Source organism: Phyllopteryx taeniolatus, chromosome 12 (assembly GCF_024500385.1).
Source record: "Phyllopteryx taeniolatus isolate TA_2022b chromosome 12, UOR_Ptae_1.2, whole genome shotgun sequence".
Taxonomy (NCBI): Eukaryota; Metazoa; Chordata; class Actinopteri; order Syngnathiformes; family Syngnathidae; genus Phyllopteryx; species Phyllopteryx taeniolatus.
Genome location: NC_084513.1, coordinates 9,528,769 through 9,547,450, shown reverse-complemented (window position 1 = coordinate 9,547,450; position 18,682 = coordinate 9,528,769). Strand labels below are relative to the sequence as shown.

The 18,682-nt window shown below is 40.2% G+C and overlaps 2 protein-coding genes across 10 annotated transcripts in view; one reads left to right on the top strand and one right to left on the bottom strand.

Annotated features, from left to right (window-relative positions):
• Window positions 1–13,845, top strand: part of dnah7 (dynein, axonemal, heavy chain 7) — a 95,315-nt gene extending 81,470 nt beyond the window's left edge. For 3 of the 4 annotated variants that reach the window (XM_061791641.1, XM_061791640.1, XM_061791639.1), the window contains 7 exons: window positions 629–814; window positions 1,428–1,565; window positions 5,087–5,317; window positions 6,122–6,274; window positions 7,536–7,713; window positions 10,136–10,239; window positions 13,319–13,845. In XM_061791641.1, coding sequence (XP_061647625.1) covers window positions 629–814; window positions 1,428–1,565; window positions 5,087–5,317; window positions 6,122–6,274; window positions 7,536–7,713; window positions 10,136–10,239; window positions 13,319–13,525 — 1,197 coding nt within the window. In that variant the 3' untranslated portion in view covers window positions 13,526–13,845. Of the gene's footprint in view, window positions 1–628; window positions 815–1,427; window positions 1,566–5,030; window positions 5,318–6,121; window positions 6,275–7,535; window positions 7,714–10,135; window positions 10,240–13,318 lie in introns of those variants that run through there. The other variant, XM_061791642.1, reaches the window with a different exon arrangement.
• A 668-nt stretch (window positions 13,846–14,513) lies between these two features.
• The window catches only part of slc39a10 (solute carrier family 39 member 10), a 50,707-nt gene continuing 46,538 nt past the window's right edge, over window positions 14,514–18,682 (bottom strand). For all 6 annotated transcript variants that reach the window (XM_061791643.1, XM_061791645.1, XM_061791646.1 and 3 more), the window contains one exon: window positions 14,514–17,732. In XM_061791643.1, coding sequence (XP_061647627.1) covers window positions 17,580–17,732 — 153 coding nt within the window. In that variant the 3' untranslated portion in view covers window positions 14,514–17,579. The remainder of the gene's footprint in view (window positions 17,733–18,682) is intronic.

The window sequence follows — 18,682 nt, the reverse complement described above, 5'->3', positions numbered from 1 at the left end:
ACATGTTAAGCAGAACAGTGACTTTGACGTTGATATGTTTTTGCTTTTGTGACAACTTAAGCTATAAAACATGAAAAGCAAGACTGAAAAAGGGATTTTGATGGCAAACTAATTTATTTACAGATATACAATGAAGAAACACACCGTGAGCGACGCCGACTCACCGCATGGCTCAAATTGAACATCAGTGGCTTTTTTACAAGCTGTTCTCTATTCACTCCATGAACTACGCCATCTTTTCTCACGATCGTGACGCACTTTTTTTTTTTACTTTTTTCTACTGCAACACATACGCTGCCTATGTCAAAAAGGTCACCCGCCAAATCTTTATCTTCTACTCAAAAGCTGTGCTGATCTCAAACATAAAGAAATGCAATGCCGTCATCTCCAGGCATCTTTTAATCATTACAGTGGTTTAAAAACCTGAGTTTCACAGACGACGAGCCTGGCAAGACCCTCTTCCACACATGCCCGTTCAAAACTTGACGTATATATGCATCGGTGTCAGTAAATGGTTGGATTCCAGTTGACGAATAGAAACGTCCACGGCAGTGAAGGAGTGTTACACATATTGATTTGATCATATACCACATATGCACGCGTATGATAGTGACGTGAATTCCACTAGGAAGTGCCGTTCGATGCCTTACGTTACATGACGGGCGAGTGCAACTACGGCGGCCGTGTGACGGACGACTGGGACAGACGGACGCTGCGGACCATCCTCGCCATCTTCTACGACCAGAAGCTTGTGGAAGACCCCAACTACAAGTTTGATCCGAGTGGGCTCTACTATGCACCAGCTGAAGGAGATGTAAGTCCATTCGTTCTGGAATTAGCACCAGTCGTCCTAAAAATGTACATTTTAAATTTAGTTTCATACATTTTTACAGAATTTAAACAGATCCCAGGTGTCTTATTTAAAGATCTGTGACATATTGGGGTGAAAATACGCAAAGGATAAAGATTATACTACACTTGAAAACTACTTGTTGCACTCACCCCAACGCCCAACATTGTCAAGTATGTGCTGGTTATCACAAGCTAACAAGCTAACACCGCAGCTTTGCTTATCTTTTGGCATGACATAGTTGACAGGGTGTACTCCACTTTTCATGGTAAAAAGCCAGCTCGGATAGACTTCCGTTCACCTACGAACCCAGTGAGGCCGAGTGGCACGGAGGGATTTGTGTACGTGTGAAGAAAAGTACTGCAGGCAAGCACTCACATTAAGGACAGACAAACAGTATGTGTTAGCGCAAGTGTGTTCTGTTCCATTTGGCGTTGGGTTCTCAAGTGTCAGGGCCCCCTTCGAGCTCACATCTTTTATTCATGGATTCACATTAACATAGTCATTATGACAAATGTCAACCATCCGACTTGTTGTTCTACCAAGAATGTTTTTAACTTTTTTTTTTTTTTTGCAGCACGACAGTTACATCGAATACACTAAGTCGCTGCCTCTCAACCCCTCGCCGGAAATCTTCGGCATGAATGCCAACGCCGACATCACCAAGGACCAGGCTGAGACGCAGCTGCTGTTTGATAGCATCTTGCTGACGCAGGTACATCCTTTTTTGGGAGTAGAGACCAGTATTTGTGTCCTCTACATGCCGGGAAGCTCACCGATCTTTGGAAAGCCAAAATGGCTGAGTCCGTGAGACTTTTTCGTATGTTCTGTTATTCTAGACATGTCCAGCCAACATCATGTCGATCTGTGAAATTGGTGTATGGAGCAGTTATTTTTTCCAATTCTTAAAGAGTATGAGGCATGCAATTCACCCCAAAATGGCGGCTTCAAACCAAAGTGAGTGACTCTCTGCTGAATTTCAAGCATGGGTCTTTGAGACTTTTTTTGTGTGTCCTGTTACGACAGACATGTCCACCCGATTTTGTGTTGATCTGTGAAAAACTGAATTCCTGTTGAACTTCAGGCAGGATCTTATTATGGTAGACACGTCCACCTATTTTCATGTCAGATGGTTAAACTGGTGTAAGGGTTTGTTTTTTTTTTTGACTTTTTTTCCAACTTTCCAGGTGTCGCTACTGACAAAACGACACCAGTTTTACTAAATAGCACTAAATTGGGTGGACATGCCTGTCACAACAGGACACAAAAAAAAAAGCCCCAAGGACGCTTTTCTCAAATTTAACAGGAAGTCATCCATTTTGGTTTGACTCATCCTTTATGGGCAATTTTCAGGCCTTGCACTTTGTTAGTAAGTTGGAAAAAAACCACTAGTTTTACCAATCAACATGAAACTGGATGGGCATGTCCATCATTTTAGGATGCACCAAAAAATCTCAAGGACCCATTCCCCAAATTGAACACCAAGTCGGCCATTTTGATTTGAAGCACAGCCATTTCTGACTAATTCTGGGGCTCACACTTTGAGCAACTCCTACTAGGTTGAAACACCAAAGTATTACAATGAGTGGCGTATCAAGCAAATCATGAATGAATGAATCTCTGACCCTGCAAACATTGTAAATGAGCAGTGTTGGCACGATGGCGTGAAACCGGAAGCTTTGCAGACTCAACAATACTCTTGGACAGCTTCCCGCACGCTACACTGAAGCTTGGCCCACATCCCAGGTGTTCATTTGGAGAATGGTCGCTTTCATTTCAAGAAAAACTGGCATGGCACCCAATGAATGCATGATATGTCTTCACAATACTTATACACTCGCAATCAGCTTCAGGGACATTCCCTGGGGGGTCCCCAATGTCTTTTTTAGTTAACTTGCCAGGCCTCAATATTTGATTGCGCCCTCTGTTGATATATGATATGCAACATTAATTAAAGGGAAAGTACAAATACATTTTTCAGTTGTTTGTTGAGAGACCTCCAAAAAGTACATAGAAATTTTCCTTAAGAGGCCTGTCTTCCCTTTGACGTTGCCAAGACCCCCACCGTGTGATCCCCACATCATTATCGCTCGCCGCTGGAAAATAAAAAATAAAAATGTTCAGCTTGTCAGATTATGTCTTATTCTGTCAGATTTCCAGCTTGGCTCATATACATATATATAAACAGATCAAATCCAAGGGATTTCACATTGCTCAAGCTCTGGAGCTTTAAATTATTATTGTGGGAATGCATTATTTTCTTTTTATTCGCCCCATTTTTTTGTCCTTCTTTTATCTTCCACATTCCCTCAACTGATTCAAACCCTTAAATAGTCACCTGATTCAAGAAATCCTGGCTACTACCCCAAATTCCTACTTTTCCCCGCAAAAAAAATCCACATTTTCATTCTAAGAAACATTTTACAATTATTCCTTCTCTTCCCACTTTTCTCGTTTCTTATTTCACTGATTAAGAAAACCTCATTCAAGACATCCTGGGTACACATTTTCACAAATTCCTACATTTTCATTACTCCGCATCTTATAATATAACATTCCTAACATTTTACATATTGATCTCCCCCTTCCACATTTCTCGCTCAGTTCCAACTTTGCAGCCCATTCAGGACATGTACGGAACTATTTATCACATTCTCCAAATTCTCACATATTCACAATAACGTTCCCAAATTAAGAGCTATGTTACATATTGACATTCTGTGATATTCCACATTTCTCAACCAAACCATTAAAATATTAAGCTAATTCAGGACATTTTAGTGACTATTTCCCACATTTTATATTATCACATTCCCAACAGTTTACAAATTGACCTCCTTCTTCCCCATCTCTCAATGGATTCAAACCATTCCAACTTGAACATTTTCAGCCCATTCAGGACATGTCCAGAACTATTTCTCACATTCTCAAAATTTTCACAATGAAATTACCAAATTAAGAGAAATGTTACATATTGACCTCCTCCTTACATACAATTTCCACACCATTCAGGATATCCTGGCTGCTATGTTTAACATTCCCCAAATTGCCAATTTCATCACAAAGAACATTTCATCACCAAAGAACATTTCATCACAGTCTCAAGATTCTCACATTAGCACTGGAACGTTCCAAAATTAAGAGATGTGATATATTGACTTTCCACCTTAGTCCACTGATTCAAACCATTGAACTTCAAACTGTTGACCTCATTCAGGACTTATAAGGAACTATTTATCTTTCCTAAAATTCCCAATTTTTAAAGATAACATTCGCAATTTAACAGCTATTTTACATATCCTTGTGCTCCCACATTTCTCGACCGATTCACACCCTTGCAATTTCACATTCTACACTTCAATATTTCAACAACTCATTTAATTCTATAGCATTTCAGTTCAACATCACCTCTTCTGCATTCACATGGAATTTCTACAGAGTATGCTCCCTGCCCCTAATTTAGTGAATATGCTATACCGTATCATACGCCATGCATTACTAGCTTCTTTTACCGCTCGCAAAAGGTACAGCGTTAACATAAACACTGACCTTTAGACTGGAGCGAGTTTATTCATTTAAGGACTCCGTTTAACAAGATTAATTAATAATGTGTGGACTTTGTTCGCATTCCAATACGTCCTCATCAGTCTCAGTGACAGCAAAGCAGCTCCGCACTTCAGGTGGAATTTAAGAGCTATTAGTCAAGCCCTGACACGTACTCGGCTGTCATTAGGAAATGATTCTACAATTATACACTGGCCGGGTGACTGAACAATCCATGTGGATGGTGAGCTTCACGGATCAGAGAGAACAAGTGTCAGAGTAAACCGTTCAGTGAAGAGACAACTGAGGAATATGTTGGGAAAGTTTCAGTCAAGTGAGGCAAACATAAGCTGAGGTATTTTTTTTTTTTCCAGTTTCTCTGTTTAATTGGAGCATTCTGATGTGTTGGGGAAGGGTTAGGCAGAGAGAGGCTCGGAAAAGGGACAAGAAACAAAGTTCACTGATACGTTCTCCTCCAAATCACATGAAAATAATTCCATGACTGTACATTTCTGACGGAATATATGAAAGTCCCAAGACTGAATGATCAACAGATCAAATAGGTGCTTTTAACTGCAAGTGAATCCCTAATTTGACAATTCAAAGAAGCCAATACTAGATGCGTTCCAAATAACAGCCGACGGAAGTCCTTCTCATCCCACCCCCCGTGACGCCGCCTCTCTCTCCGATCAGTCCCGCTCGTCGGGCGGCGACGCCAAGTCGTCTGACGACATGGTATTCGACGTGGCCGCCGACGTCCTCAGCAAGCTGCCGCCCGACTTTGACTTGGAGCTGGTCATGCTGCACTTCCCCACCAGCTACAACGAGAGCATGAACACTGTACTGGTGCAGGAGATGGGTCGCTTCAACAATCTGCTCTCCACCATCCGTGACTCCTCTGTGGACCTTCAGAAAGCCATTAAGGTTATATGCAGTCTCACACACAATGTTGTGGAAAATATGAGTCCTTATTGGTTTGATTATTTTACACAAGTACTATTTTCAATTCTGACACTACAGTTGTCCCTCACAAAATCGCAAATTTGGACCCGGGTCTTCGGGTTAATGTTACTATAGCATTACGTCCAAAATTTGAGAACATTTCACACTTAATAAAAGAAGCTGAAGTGCAATGTGCTTATTGCAAAGTACAACTGGCTTAAATTACACAAGTGGACGTCTACAGTAAAGTAAACATCGTTAGCTAATTTAATATAGCCTACCACCGCTAGTTAGAATGAATTCTAATCCCACCACAGGATGGACACTGCCATCGGTGCAATTTCAATCGATTTATTGAACAAATTGTAAAGAAATCCAGTAAACACAAGCACATTCTTGATTGACCTGCCAATGGCCTCAACTGACGTTGTCAGCCAATGCCAGAGTGGCTAACATTTAGTCAGTTAACAGCCAGGCAACTCTACATACTCATTCGCTCACATCCATGTCACTCAGGCAGGGCCCTGCCTTTTAACGTCGCGCGCATTAAGTCACAGATGGGCTCAGATAATACAGTACTCTAGAAATGTGCGGCTGGTGATAGGCTGGGATAGGGATAGGGATAGGCTCCAGCACTCCCGCGAGTGACCCTTGTGAGGATAAGCGGCTCAGAAAATGGATGGATGATTAAGATGAAATAAAATGTGTGTGTGTGTGTTTTTTTTTTTTTTTTTTAACAAGCAGTCCCGTGTTGTAAAATGAGTTGTGCCATGTGGTTCCGTGCAGGGCCTGGTGGTGATGTCGTCCGAGCTGGAGGAGGTAGTGAGCAGCATCTTGAAGGGTAGAATCCCGGGCATGTGGATGAAGAAGTCCTACCCCAGCCTCAAACCGCTGGGAAGCTACATCAACGACTTCTTGGAGAGACTCCAGTTCTTGCAGGTACACATAAAACAACAAAAACAAATATTTTGGGGTTGAGAGCCAGGTAATGAGCGCATACATTTCATTATAAGGGAAGTCAAGAAGAGTTAGGAGCTGTACTGAAATGCTGTTGTAATTTTTAAAGATGTTGAGAAATGTAGAAGGTAAAAATGTACACTAAGATATCTGCATTCTGTAGTGAAATATGTCATAACACATGTGGAATACTGAAAGTTTCAGAAATATGGGAAATGCGATCAATATTTCCGTAGATATCCTAAATGAGCAGAACAGTTGCAATGGTTTGAATCGGGTGAGAAATCTGGAAGTTGTATGACCAAAACATAGGCAGATTACTAGTAAAAATAAAGAATTTCACTGCTGAATAACATGTTATGGGAGCAATGGTAGATGGGGCTTGAGTAGTTTTGCCATTCACAAACAAAAAAAAGAGTACCACACATGCATTACTTTCCTTGCGGGTGTTGATGGAAAAGTACAGAGATGGTCAGAAGGAGCTACATTGTGTCTTTGTGGATCTAGAGAAAGCCTATGACAGAGTACCCAGAGAGGAGTGGCTGAGAAATATGTTAGAATAGTACATGACATGTGTGAGGGCAGCAGAACAGTGGTGAGGTGTGCTGTAGGTGTTACAGAAGAGTTTAAAGGTGAAGGTGGGACTGCATCAGGGATCAGCCCTGAGCCCCTTCCTGTTTGCAGTGGTGATGGATAGGCTGACAGATGAGGTTAGACTGGAATCCGCGTGAACTGTGATGTTCGCAGATGACATTGTGATCTGCAGTGAAAGCAGGGAGCAGGTTGAGTACCAAGCAAAAACCTCTGATGGTCCTTTGAAAACCAGACCTAAATTGTTCTGCATCAGCCTGGATATAAACTTAAAACGACTGACTTTAGGTGAGCGAAGCGGGGTACACCCCAGACTCATCGCCAGTCAATCACAGGACACATATAGACAAAAAAAAACATTCACCCCTATGGACAATTTAGTCTTCAGTTACCCTAAGTTGACTTTTGGTTGACAAGGACAAACAACCATTCATCCCTATGGACAATTTAGAGAAGCAACCTCTACATAGGAGAGCCTGAGTTGAGATTCAAAACCCAGAACCTGTCGACTGTGATGCAGACGGGCTAACCCCTCATTGACCGTGCAGTCCAAACTTAGATGATTATCCACGCTGCATCATTATGCGATTCATGTTGGATTCAAATCAATTGTTTTTTTTTCTTGTTTTGGTCTGTCCTTCGGTGTGTTCAGGAATGGTTCGATCAAGGCACCCCTGCTGTATTCTGGGTCTCTGGATTCTTCTTCACGCAGGCTTTCCTCACAGGAAGCCAACAGAACTACGCCAGGAAGCACACCGTCCCCATCGACTTGCTGGGCTTTGATTTCGAGGTCCTGGATGACATTAAGTACAAGCGGGCTCCAGATGACGGTAAGATGACGAGATGACGGGAAAGTCACAATGGTCAAAAGGAGCGATTAAGCAGACTTTTGGTGAGAGAGGCGAGGTACTCCCACAACACATTGATCACTCTTAATTTGTTAACCAAAGTCATACAAAAATGTTTATATGGCTTTTTTAATTATTCAAATTAATTTACAGAATCACAAAAAAATCAAGCAGCAAATTATTTGAGATAAAATAATTTAAAAACAATGGAAGATGAATAAATACACACAAAATGTCTGTTTTTTTATTTAAATTTAATTATATTATTTAATTATTCATGATTAATATAATTAGAATGTATTATTTAATCGAAAATTTAATTGACCTTACTGAAAATTAATCAAACCATTTTTTTTTGTTGAGATAAGATTTAAAAACATGAAAACAGAAGACTTTTTCATAATAAAAAAATCATCCTTCAGCCTTCATTATTCTTAATATAAAATAAATTAACCATTTGTTAAAAAATATTTAAAATTCTTTAAAATAAATGAAGAAACCAATTATTTAATGAGTTAAAAGAATAAAAAACAAAAATGCATGAATACACAAGATAAACTTTATTTTAATAAAAGTAATAATTCATCTTCAATTTTAAAATGTCATTATTTATAATTTGTGTAATGAGATGAATTAATTAGTTATTAATATTGATATAAAAAATATTTTTATTTAAATTTGCATGCTTAAAAAATAAATTTACCATTTATTTAATGAAATAGATCTATAAAAAGTAATAGATCCATCCATCCATTTTCTGAGCCGCTTATCCTCACTCGGGTCGCGGGCGTGCTGGAGCCTATCCCAGCTATCATCGGGCAGGTACACCCTGAACTGGTTGCCAACCAATCGCATTTATAGTTCCGTACATTTTGAGGAAAAAAGTGCTACGTTTATGCAAAGAACTTAAGACCCTTGATCATCTAAATACTCAGTGGGCCAGAGCTGAATGAATGAATGAATGAGTGAATGCAGCACCCAAAAGATTGACTTGGTCGTGTCATTTCATAATATACAAAATCAATATAGAAATACACATTTTTGGTCATCATAATAGAATACGATGAGATGAAGAGGTGAAGACAAGAAGCTGATCTGAAGGCAAGTTGATGCTCACTGACAATTGGTTGACTGAATGCTGAATAGAACATAAGAGAAAAACCTCCACAATGCCCCCCCACCTCCCCACTGCTTCAACTCTCAAAGTCTGTGCGACGCTTTCAAGCCGTCGATCAGCCCCCCCCCCCCCCCCCCAGCCGGGCTTCATTACACTAACGCTCGCTAGGCTGCTAATGTCATCATGCCGACACACCATTATCTCCAAATGTCTTCTTTCCCCAACATGGATGTGCCTCATTGGAGACAACCGGGAGCTTGAGAGCTGAACTAAAAAAAAAAAAAAAAAAAAAAAAAACAGGGCTGACAATGACAATTTGTTTACAAAAAGACCTTTTTGCCAGTATTGTGCTCAAGATTTTCAATAATCCTAGGAATAACCGAGTACATATACCAGGTGTTAGTATTCTTGTCTCAGCGGAGATGGCTCAATGATACGTTACGTATTATACATTAGAGCGTACAGCGGCTATCGTACAACTGCGCGTGCGCAGCAAGTCAAACGCGCCGGAAAAATATCCTTATTTACTTCCGGCGCATTTGAATTCCTGCGTGACTTCATTCATTCCATCTCCTGTCAGAATAAGACGTGAGTTCATTCTTTTCCATTCGAATGCGAAAATTCTAATTTGATTTGATTTGTGTGTGGCTAATGCTGCTGCTCGCCTGGTTCACAGTATAGTACAACCGACAGCTCTAAACAAGTGACATACATATACTTACCAGGTACTCCATGGACTTCCTCGTTCCCCATTCGCCAAGCCTGCTCTTTTTTTCCATACGATCCCAGCATTGGTAGCAGGAGTTATAAAAATGTTTCGGGTGCCCACAAACAGCGTCGATCTTTTTATTCTTCATTGCGGTGCTCAACCACTCCAGGATGTTGTGCATATTTTCATATTTTCAGTCGATTGGTTGACGTGGATTTGTCCCTTGAGTTTGAATTTTCCAACTGGTGCGAATCGGCGAAGAAGCATCAAACACGTCGCCTGGCACGACGCGTCTATTCATACATTTGATTTCATATGTAATCATGTCACGCAACTAGTTTAATTCACATCCATTGTGAATGCACACGTAAACGATACATGGGGAAGCATCGGGATCAACACACATTTTACATTTACCTAGAGCGCTGTGTGTGTACAAGAATGGCATTGGTGGATTGGCATGTTGCCCAAATTTGAAGACAAGTAACAAGAGGAGCGGTTGGCTTTGGGGATCAACATACAGTACATTTGTTTACACTTACAATAAATAGATGTGTGGGTGTGTGTGTGGCTCCCAGGCGTCTACATTCGCGGCCTCTTCTTGGATGGCGCCCGCTGGGACAGGAAGACCAAACTTCTGGCCGAGTCCTACCCCAAAGTGCTGCATGACACCATGCCGGTGGTGAGTAGTACAACGCACACACTGTGGGATGATTAACTCCACCGAGCTCAGTGTTATGGCTTGATTAGCATTAACGCCACCTACAGGACTGGTATGGAACATTTCATTACCTTGTAGTTATGAAAGGGTTTACTGATAAATATTTCCAAACGGTTAGTATTAACCATTCAAATTGTAATTATCGTCAATATCGTTTTTAGTGTCTTAAAAAGTGAACAACTCCACAAAATCTACTTAAAATGACGACAGTGATATCTAAATACTCGTGGTTAAAAAGTATCTAATTATTATATGAAAACAAAAGTTTAACAACAATTACCGGTAATGTTTTCAAATGAAAATATTTTTGCAATGACAGACGAATTCAACGTCCAGGCGATAGCTCAGCCGTGACCCTCGGCAGGATGATCAGTTATATAAAATGGATAGATGGGCGGTAATAACAGTAATTAGACCTGAATTTGTGTGTGTGTATATGTAATATATACTGTATGTGTGTGTGTGTGTATCCCTCCTTATTCAAGACTTTTTTGGGTTTAAAATTATTATTTTTTTCAAAATGTTTTCAACTCATTTATAACGGCCGTCAATTTAGCCACGGTTCAGCCCAGTCCCTATAACCCTGCGAATAGCAGTGGTCCACTGTAAATTGAAATGAATATAAACAATTAAATCAAAGGAGAGGAGCAAGGAGAACTGTGTACTTTGAAATCAGCGTTCCTGCCCGGAGCATAAAAAGCGACGTACCGAACCACAGCAGAAAGCAAACGGGTTATAAACAAACGCGACCGAGTGGTATAAAGATGCTTTCTAATAAGGTTGCTTTTGCAATGGAAAACATTGAGTAATAAATTAGAAATAATATTTTTTTGTTGTTGTAAAATATTTCATTCTAAAGGGCAATAAGAACAAATACATTAATTATTTAACGTTAAACTAAAAAGTTAAAACAACAGTGACAGCCTCATTTGTTGTGGAGAAATTGAATAAATCTAAAAGATTCTTTATACTCGCGCGGGCGGCGACCGCACTGACGTCACTGTGGCTATCCCGCATGCAGTGTGCCTTTATACTCGAGCGCAACCCACGCACGCAGTTTTGAAAATGTACTGCAGTTCACCTCCAAGTCGGGGGTGTCGCTACGGCCGGTATTGTCTAGGACGCCACAGGGTGGAGTTTCCTCTGCATTTTTTGGCCGTTTCCGGTAGCCGTTTTTCCTTTCCTTTCCGTAACAAGGAACAAAGCAACAACAATGGCGACCGTGGAACAGTGTCTGCTAGAACAAATGGACCTAGATGACCAGATGACACGTTTAATTATGCTGCAAAATCAATCAAGAAGGCGGCGGCGTAGATGGTTTGTGGAACAGAGGAACGCTGAGTACGTCATCACAGCATGAGACTAAAACGGACCAATCACGATAGATGATCACCGCGGCATTCTACGTACAACGTGTGTGTGAATTATGTGCCATGTGGTTGGCCGGCAAAAGGTTCAGGGAGTAGTCTGTTTTTTGCACCAAAGTCATCTATAGAAGATGAAAGTTATAGAAAATAGCTGGCTGGACGGTATCAGTGATAATTCCTATTTGCAATGATATTATTAACCATTTTAAATTGTTTCATGGTTTATTGGTAAACCCTAATCCAATTCCATCCCTCAGTTACTTTTTGTTGTTGTTGTTGTTCCTCCCGTTTGTGTTAATTACCAGAGCTTGCGTGAAGCAAATGGCAGTAGACGGGAGATTTAAAGTGCCAGCAGCAACCCATCCGGCTCATCGTCTTTTTCATTTATTGTTTTTCTAACTCGTTGTCGCCGTGAGTGCTGATGAATAATGCACTTTACATAATTAAAAATGTGTTTATTATTTGCGGGGAGTGGAAACCACAACAAAGGTTGCTTTGAAGTGCAAATGCAGATGACTTTGGTTATGATTGTTTTGGGACTTTTTCTTCATGTTGTTGTTTTGAGTGGCCCACTTGATCTCTTTTGCGTAACCAAGACTTGTTCAATAGCCTTAAGGGACCAACCAACACCTTGTTACCACTCTCGTTTCATGTTTGCATCCACAAAAGCTCCAATTTGGGAGGAGCTGCTTTCTTCTTGTGGAAATGCATGCAGTTGGCTTTATACCTCCACCTTTCTCTATTGTTCTTGAGCGGACAGACTGGAGTCACTTCTTGTGTATTCTATGTAAACCAATTGTTGCGATTGTCACTATTGTAGCTACAAAAACAAGTTAGACAATATCAAATATAAAATTTTGCAGTACGCCTGCGATTGACTGTCGACCAGTCCAGGGTATACTCCACTTCTCTGACCAAAAGTCATACGAGATTAATTGAAAACTCCAAATTATCCAGAGGTGTCTATGGTCATTTGTGTATATGTGCCTTGTGATTGGCAGGTGACCAGTCTAGGGTGTACACAGCTTCTCTCACCAAAAGTTTAGGTTAAGATAAAGTACCTATTTTGCCATAGGTAAAGACTGACCAGCGACAAATCCAGTGTGTAGATGATCTACACTCTGGATTGGTCGCTGCTTTTTTTTTTTTTAAGAAACAATGCTTCGTTCAATCGGAATTACCATGATTATTAGTCTTGTATCATAATTACAGGTGCAACAATTAATCGACTAATTGACAACTAATCGTTTACCAAAGGAATCGACAAGTATTTTGATTCTCAGCTAATCATAGTTGAACTTCAAATTGTCTGAATGCTCAGAATTTCAGCCTCTCAACAGTAAATATTCTCAGAATTTTGTAGTCAGTCCTCAATGCAAGCACACTAATATCGATATCGGAGAACAGCGATTCCGAGCAACATTTTTGCCCATTTTCTGATATGTTACGGATCAAACCAGTTACGGAATTATAATCATTGTCAATTTTATGCACTGTCAATTTGAAATAATGTCCTGTTTTTGAATAAAGGGATGGAAGTTTTAAAAAAAATTCTTTATCCATTTCATCGAAAAAAAATCGACAGATTAATCGATTAATAAAATAATCATTAGTTGAAGCCCGAATCAGAAGCATCAATTAAAAGGTTACCACAGTCAACGGTTTCATTTCAGATGTGGCTCAAGCCGATCAAGCGTCTGGACATTCCCGAACGACTGTGCTACGTGTCACCCGTCTACAAGACCAGCGAGCGGCGAGGCACGCTGTCCACGACCGGCCACTCCACCAACTACGTCATCGCCATGATGCTCAACTCTGACGTGGATGCCGAACACTGGATCAGACGGGGGGTCGCACTCCTTTGTCAGCTCAGCTCTTAGAGATATATATATATTTTTTAGTTTCACATGTAAGGATGAATGACAGACAGCTTTGTTTGTAACTTATATTCTACCACTGTGTCAATATTTTCTCCATTATCTTGATTTGGATGTATTTTCTTTCTAATTCATTTAAAGTGTATGAGACAGGCTTATTTCAGCAAGGCAAAAAAATATTAAGGATGTTTAAAAAAGGTGGCAAACCTTTGAGCTTAAGGGCCTGAATTTATTTTTAAATTGGACAGATGAACCAGGTCATTTGTAGACAAAGTCAAAATAATGTTAAAATGTCAAAACAGTGGACCCCCAGATATTTGTGGTTAGGCATTCGCAAATTCACCCATTGTGGAATTTCTTTCCCGAACCTATCCCCCATTTTTCACAGAAACCCCCACTTAGTTTTTTTTCCCCCCCCATGACAATCATAAGGAAACGTCAACTATTCGCAGTCAGCCTTGGTCCCGACAGTTCACACTGTATTTCATTAATTTTTCAATTGTATTATCCTTAGCATAATAGCCTAATACATTTTGAATGTCTTTCAGAAAACAAGAAAACACAACAAATTCAACAAACGAGAAGAGTACAGTTGCCTCGATTCAACCTTTGTTGATCACTATGACCTGGATGACTGAGAATCTCCACAGAAGTAAAAAAAATAATTTATCATCAAATACATCATTTTTTGTTGATATTTTGACAGGAACTTAAAAATGTACTTAGGCAATTATGCTCCGAGGCTAACGTTATAATTTAAATAGAATTTTTGAATAAAATAATACATTCATATGTAAAATTGTTACTTTTTAAAGTTTTATTTACTGCAAGTCAATTTTGGGAAGATTTATTTAAAAAAAACATGCAACTGATATTACAGGACTAAAGGGCCTGACATTTGGGAACCGTTTAAAATTGTGAACGTCAGCTTTAGTTTGTTTGAGGACACACTCCAGAACTCAAGAAGTTAGAATTCAAGAAAAAATATATATATATAAATTGATGCGAAATATTTTTATTGTCCATTTTTTAGGGACAGCATAACAGCAAAGACAATAAACATACAACATAGCTAACAAGATTTTTGACCTTCATTTTTTACACAATGATTTTGAACAAAACAATCTTCAGAGTATCACGTGTGCATGGCGTCCCAATGGAAATAATTTATAAGCTGAAAGTTTGATTTAAAATACAACAGCTGAACCAAATGAATACAGTAAACATGATAAAGACACAGTGAACAATTGCATTTGAGAGAATGGAAAAGGGCAGTACAAACATGTGAAGCCTTCCTTTAACCCTCCTGTTTCATGTTTGTTTCTCAGGAACAGCAATAATGCTTCCAGGTCAATTTGACCCGCGGCATGTGTAATGATCCAAAAGTGTCAGAAACCATTATATCTCATAACTCCAATAACCATTTCAAGCAGAACTGCTTTTATTGATTTCTTTAACTATAAAATCTGTCATTTTGACCCACAAAAGATAATGGGAGGGTTAAAAAAAACAACCGTCTGTCTTTTCTGTTTGCTTTTAGCCACAAAGCTAAACACTAATCAAGGTGAGTCCATATTGGAACTTGGCAGTACAAATCAATTTTTACAGTCATCACACAAAAAAGTAAGCACCAGTTGCTGGTCATGCTACGATCGGGATGATCTACAGGAGTGACTCCAAAAAAAAAAAAAAAACATGAATCATGTCACATGGTGACAGGTTAAATGGTCGCACACACGCGCACAAACATGTCTACTTTATGTTCTAGCAGCTGAAACTCGGCGATGTACCTTAGCTCGTTAGCAGCAGAACCAGCAATGGAATGTCGATGGAAGGGAAGGAGATGATTTTTTTTTTGGGGGGGGGGTGATGTCATGCACCAGCCACTAGCTCGTCAAAATTGGACACTGTTGGCCTCCATGGAAGAATCACTCACGGGTCGGTATCGCTTGGCTTGGAGTCACAGCACAGAAAGGAGGTTGTGCTAAAGGCCAACACGAGGATTTTGTTTGGTCTGCGGTAAGAGTTCCATCTGTCTCGGTCAGGAGTACTTAGCAGCGGTGCCTTGAGATACGAGTTTTCATTTATCATTGCTGCTCAATAAAGACTGTGTGTTGCATTTTAAAATTTGGATTGTGGTAAATATTCTTCAAAATATTTGTCAACCAGACAAAAACAGCTAGGACAAGTCGTCTGAAGGACTGACAAAAATGGCCAACGTGGCAGACTTCCGGTGTCTTTTCAGGCATGGCTGCTTGAGACTTTAATTAATTAATAATTAAATTAATGACTGAAATTTGGTAGACAAGTGAAACTGGCTTCTGGGGGCTGAATTTTAAACAAAAGCTTTTTAGGACAAGTTCGCTTTTGAAGGATGCCTGGGCGGAATTACCCCAAAATGGCCGCTTTAAATCAAAATGGCAGAGTTAGTGTTTTTTTTGGGTCATGGGTTCTTGACATGCTTTTGGTGGGTCTACTCATGATAAATATGTCACCCAGATTTCATGTTGCCAAGTGAAACTGGTTTATGAGGGATTAAATAAAGCCATTTCTGAAAATAGGCAAAATGCTCATAAAATTGCCCCTGCAAAACAATAGCAGACTTGCTGTGTCTAAGATGTGTTTCTGAGGGTATACTTTCAATAGACATTCATTCATTCATCGACTGTTCCGCTTATCCTCGTTAGGGTCGCGGGTGTGCTGGAGCCTATCCCAGCAAACTTCGGGCGAGAGGCGGGGTACACCCTGAACTGGTCGCCAGCCAATCGCAGGGCACATAGAAACAAACAACCATTCACACCTATGGGCAATTTAGAGTATTCAATTAACCTACCCTGCATGTCTTTGGGATGTGGGAGGAAACCGGAGTACCCGGAGAAAACACACACAGGCACGGGGAGAACATGCAAACTCCACACAGGCGGGGCTTGGATTTGAACCGCGGTCCCCCAAACTGTGAGGCAGATGTGCTAACCGGTCGGTCACCGTGCCGCCTGCAATAGACATGCTTGCCAAATTTCATGTTTCACGCTAAGTTAAAACACCTTCAGGGGCTAAACTTTCTTTGAATCAGCTATGGAAATGAGTAACATGACTAAAATGCTTGCTTCAAACCAAAATGGCAGAAACCTGTATGTTTTGGGGCATGGCTTCTTGAGACGTTTTTGTAGGTCTACTCCTTATAGACAGGCGTAAGAAATTCCATGTTCAGGCATGCCACTGACTTCGGGGCTGAATTTTTATAGTAGGTTTTTTTTTAGGTCACGCCAGCTACCAGGATGAATAAGTTTTTGAGTATGGGAAAGCCCATACATCATGAACACGCTATAAAAGACGTCACTGGTTGTTTAGCTACACACCTAACAGCAGGAAGACACAGAGAATCCTAAGTGGAAATCCACACTTTTCACAGGAGTAAACAATTAACCTTGTATTTTGCAAATTCAAGCTTCAAGTGAGATACCCATGTGTCATTGGTGAGCTACACACGATGTCTCACTATTTAAGCAAAAGCACCGCTTGGTGTAAATAAACTAAAATCAACGTATATGAACAAGAAAAAGAATAACAGACAAGACTGAAAGTCTTCTGCAAAGTTTTCTTGAGGTCTCGTGGATTTCAAGCTCATCATCTCATTGCTAACACGAACATGAACGGCATCCATTTTGTGAACACATTAGTTAAACATGGTGTCAAACATGAACGGCATTCATTTTCGAAACACAGTTAAACATGGTGTAGCAGCGGTAGTGTGTTACACTAAGAGCAGCCGGGTCAAAAAAGATCTCTATAAATAACTACTAAATACTTAAAATGATCGTCAAACTTTGACCGAATGGCGGAGGCAAAAAAAATAATAATTCGAATTTGCCTATCTGTCTATTGGCTGCCTGCTTCCAAGTTGGGGCTTTTGGGTCTTATTTAGGCAAATTCTCTTGCTGGAGTTTGTCAAAGGATGAGCAGTGGAATTTGACAAATGACATTCAGGGTCATGAATGTGACTCCGAGAAGAAAAATACTGAAAAGCTCTACGCTTCACCTTCCTGTTGGCGTCACTTTAAAAGCCAAAGTCAAAGACGATGCGGTCCTCGAAGATGGCGATCAGCAGCATGATGCCGAACCCGGTCAGCATTCCCAGGTTCTGCAGGATAAAGTGTCCCAGCTGGCAGCGCTTGTGCACCTCGCTGTCGCCGTGGAGCAACTCCGGCAGCTGCAGAGGAGACGACGAACAAGGAAGCAGGTGGGAATTAGCGACGCTCATCAGGAAAGCAGCAAATTTGAAATGATCGGTATTACCGTATTGAGCGCAATATGTTTATTGTGTCAATATTTTAAGAATTACTTTATTTAATAACTACGAATATTGAAGAGCTGACACTGAACTGAAATACCGTTTAATTCAGTTGGAAAATGTTAAAATATTAATTAATAGTACGGTGGTACAGTAACAGAGCTCTTTACTCGTATATCAAATGTTCCGCATCGAAATTAATTGAACCCCCCCCGCCCAATCGTCATATTGGTCAACTGGAATCCAACCGTTTACTGCCACCGACAAATATGTGCTACCAAAAGCCCTTTCTCCGTCTTGTTTTTGTTGTTTCAAATATTGGCGTCACTGTTCTCTGTTCTGCTTGCCTGTAAATATTTTTATTCATCCAGCTCATCTCATTCTCAGGGCATTGCATCGATTGCAACTGGATTGTTCTGTTTGTCTTAGAAGACGTCATCCAAGCAGACTTCATCTGTTCATGCAGGCAAGGCTTAGTTATGCTCAAGATGTTTCTTTTCTCCAAAGGGTCATGTTCTCCACCTGGTCATAAACTGGTGTTTTCGGCGAAACTAAAGAACACGTAAATTTCGAAACTTTGTTTTTCTAGTGAAAGAGTCTCTTTCTTTTGGTAGGTCCAGTGCTTATAATGTCACAGAACACAATATTCTGTAGGTGTTGAAAGATAAATCAAAATACTTTAAAATGGCTGCCAACATGGTGAAGTCTGCTTTTGAAAATGGCTAGCAGTCAATGAGTTAAAGGTGTTTTTGGTGCATGTACTTGTAATATTCTGTGATAATACTGATAATAGTCATCAATTTGGTCCTGGTAATTGTGACGGCATTTCATCCCTACAGCAGTGTGTAACCAGCAGTGCAAAAAAGGAA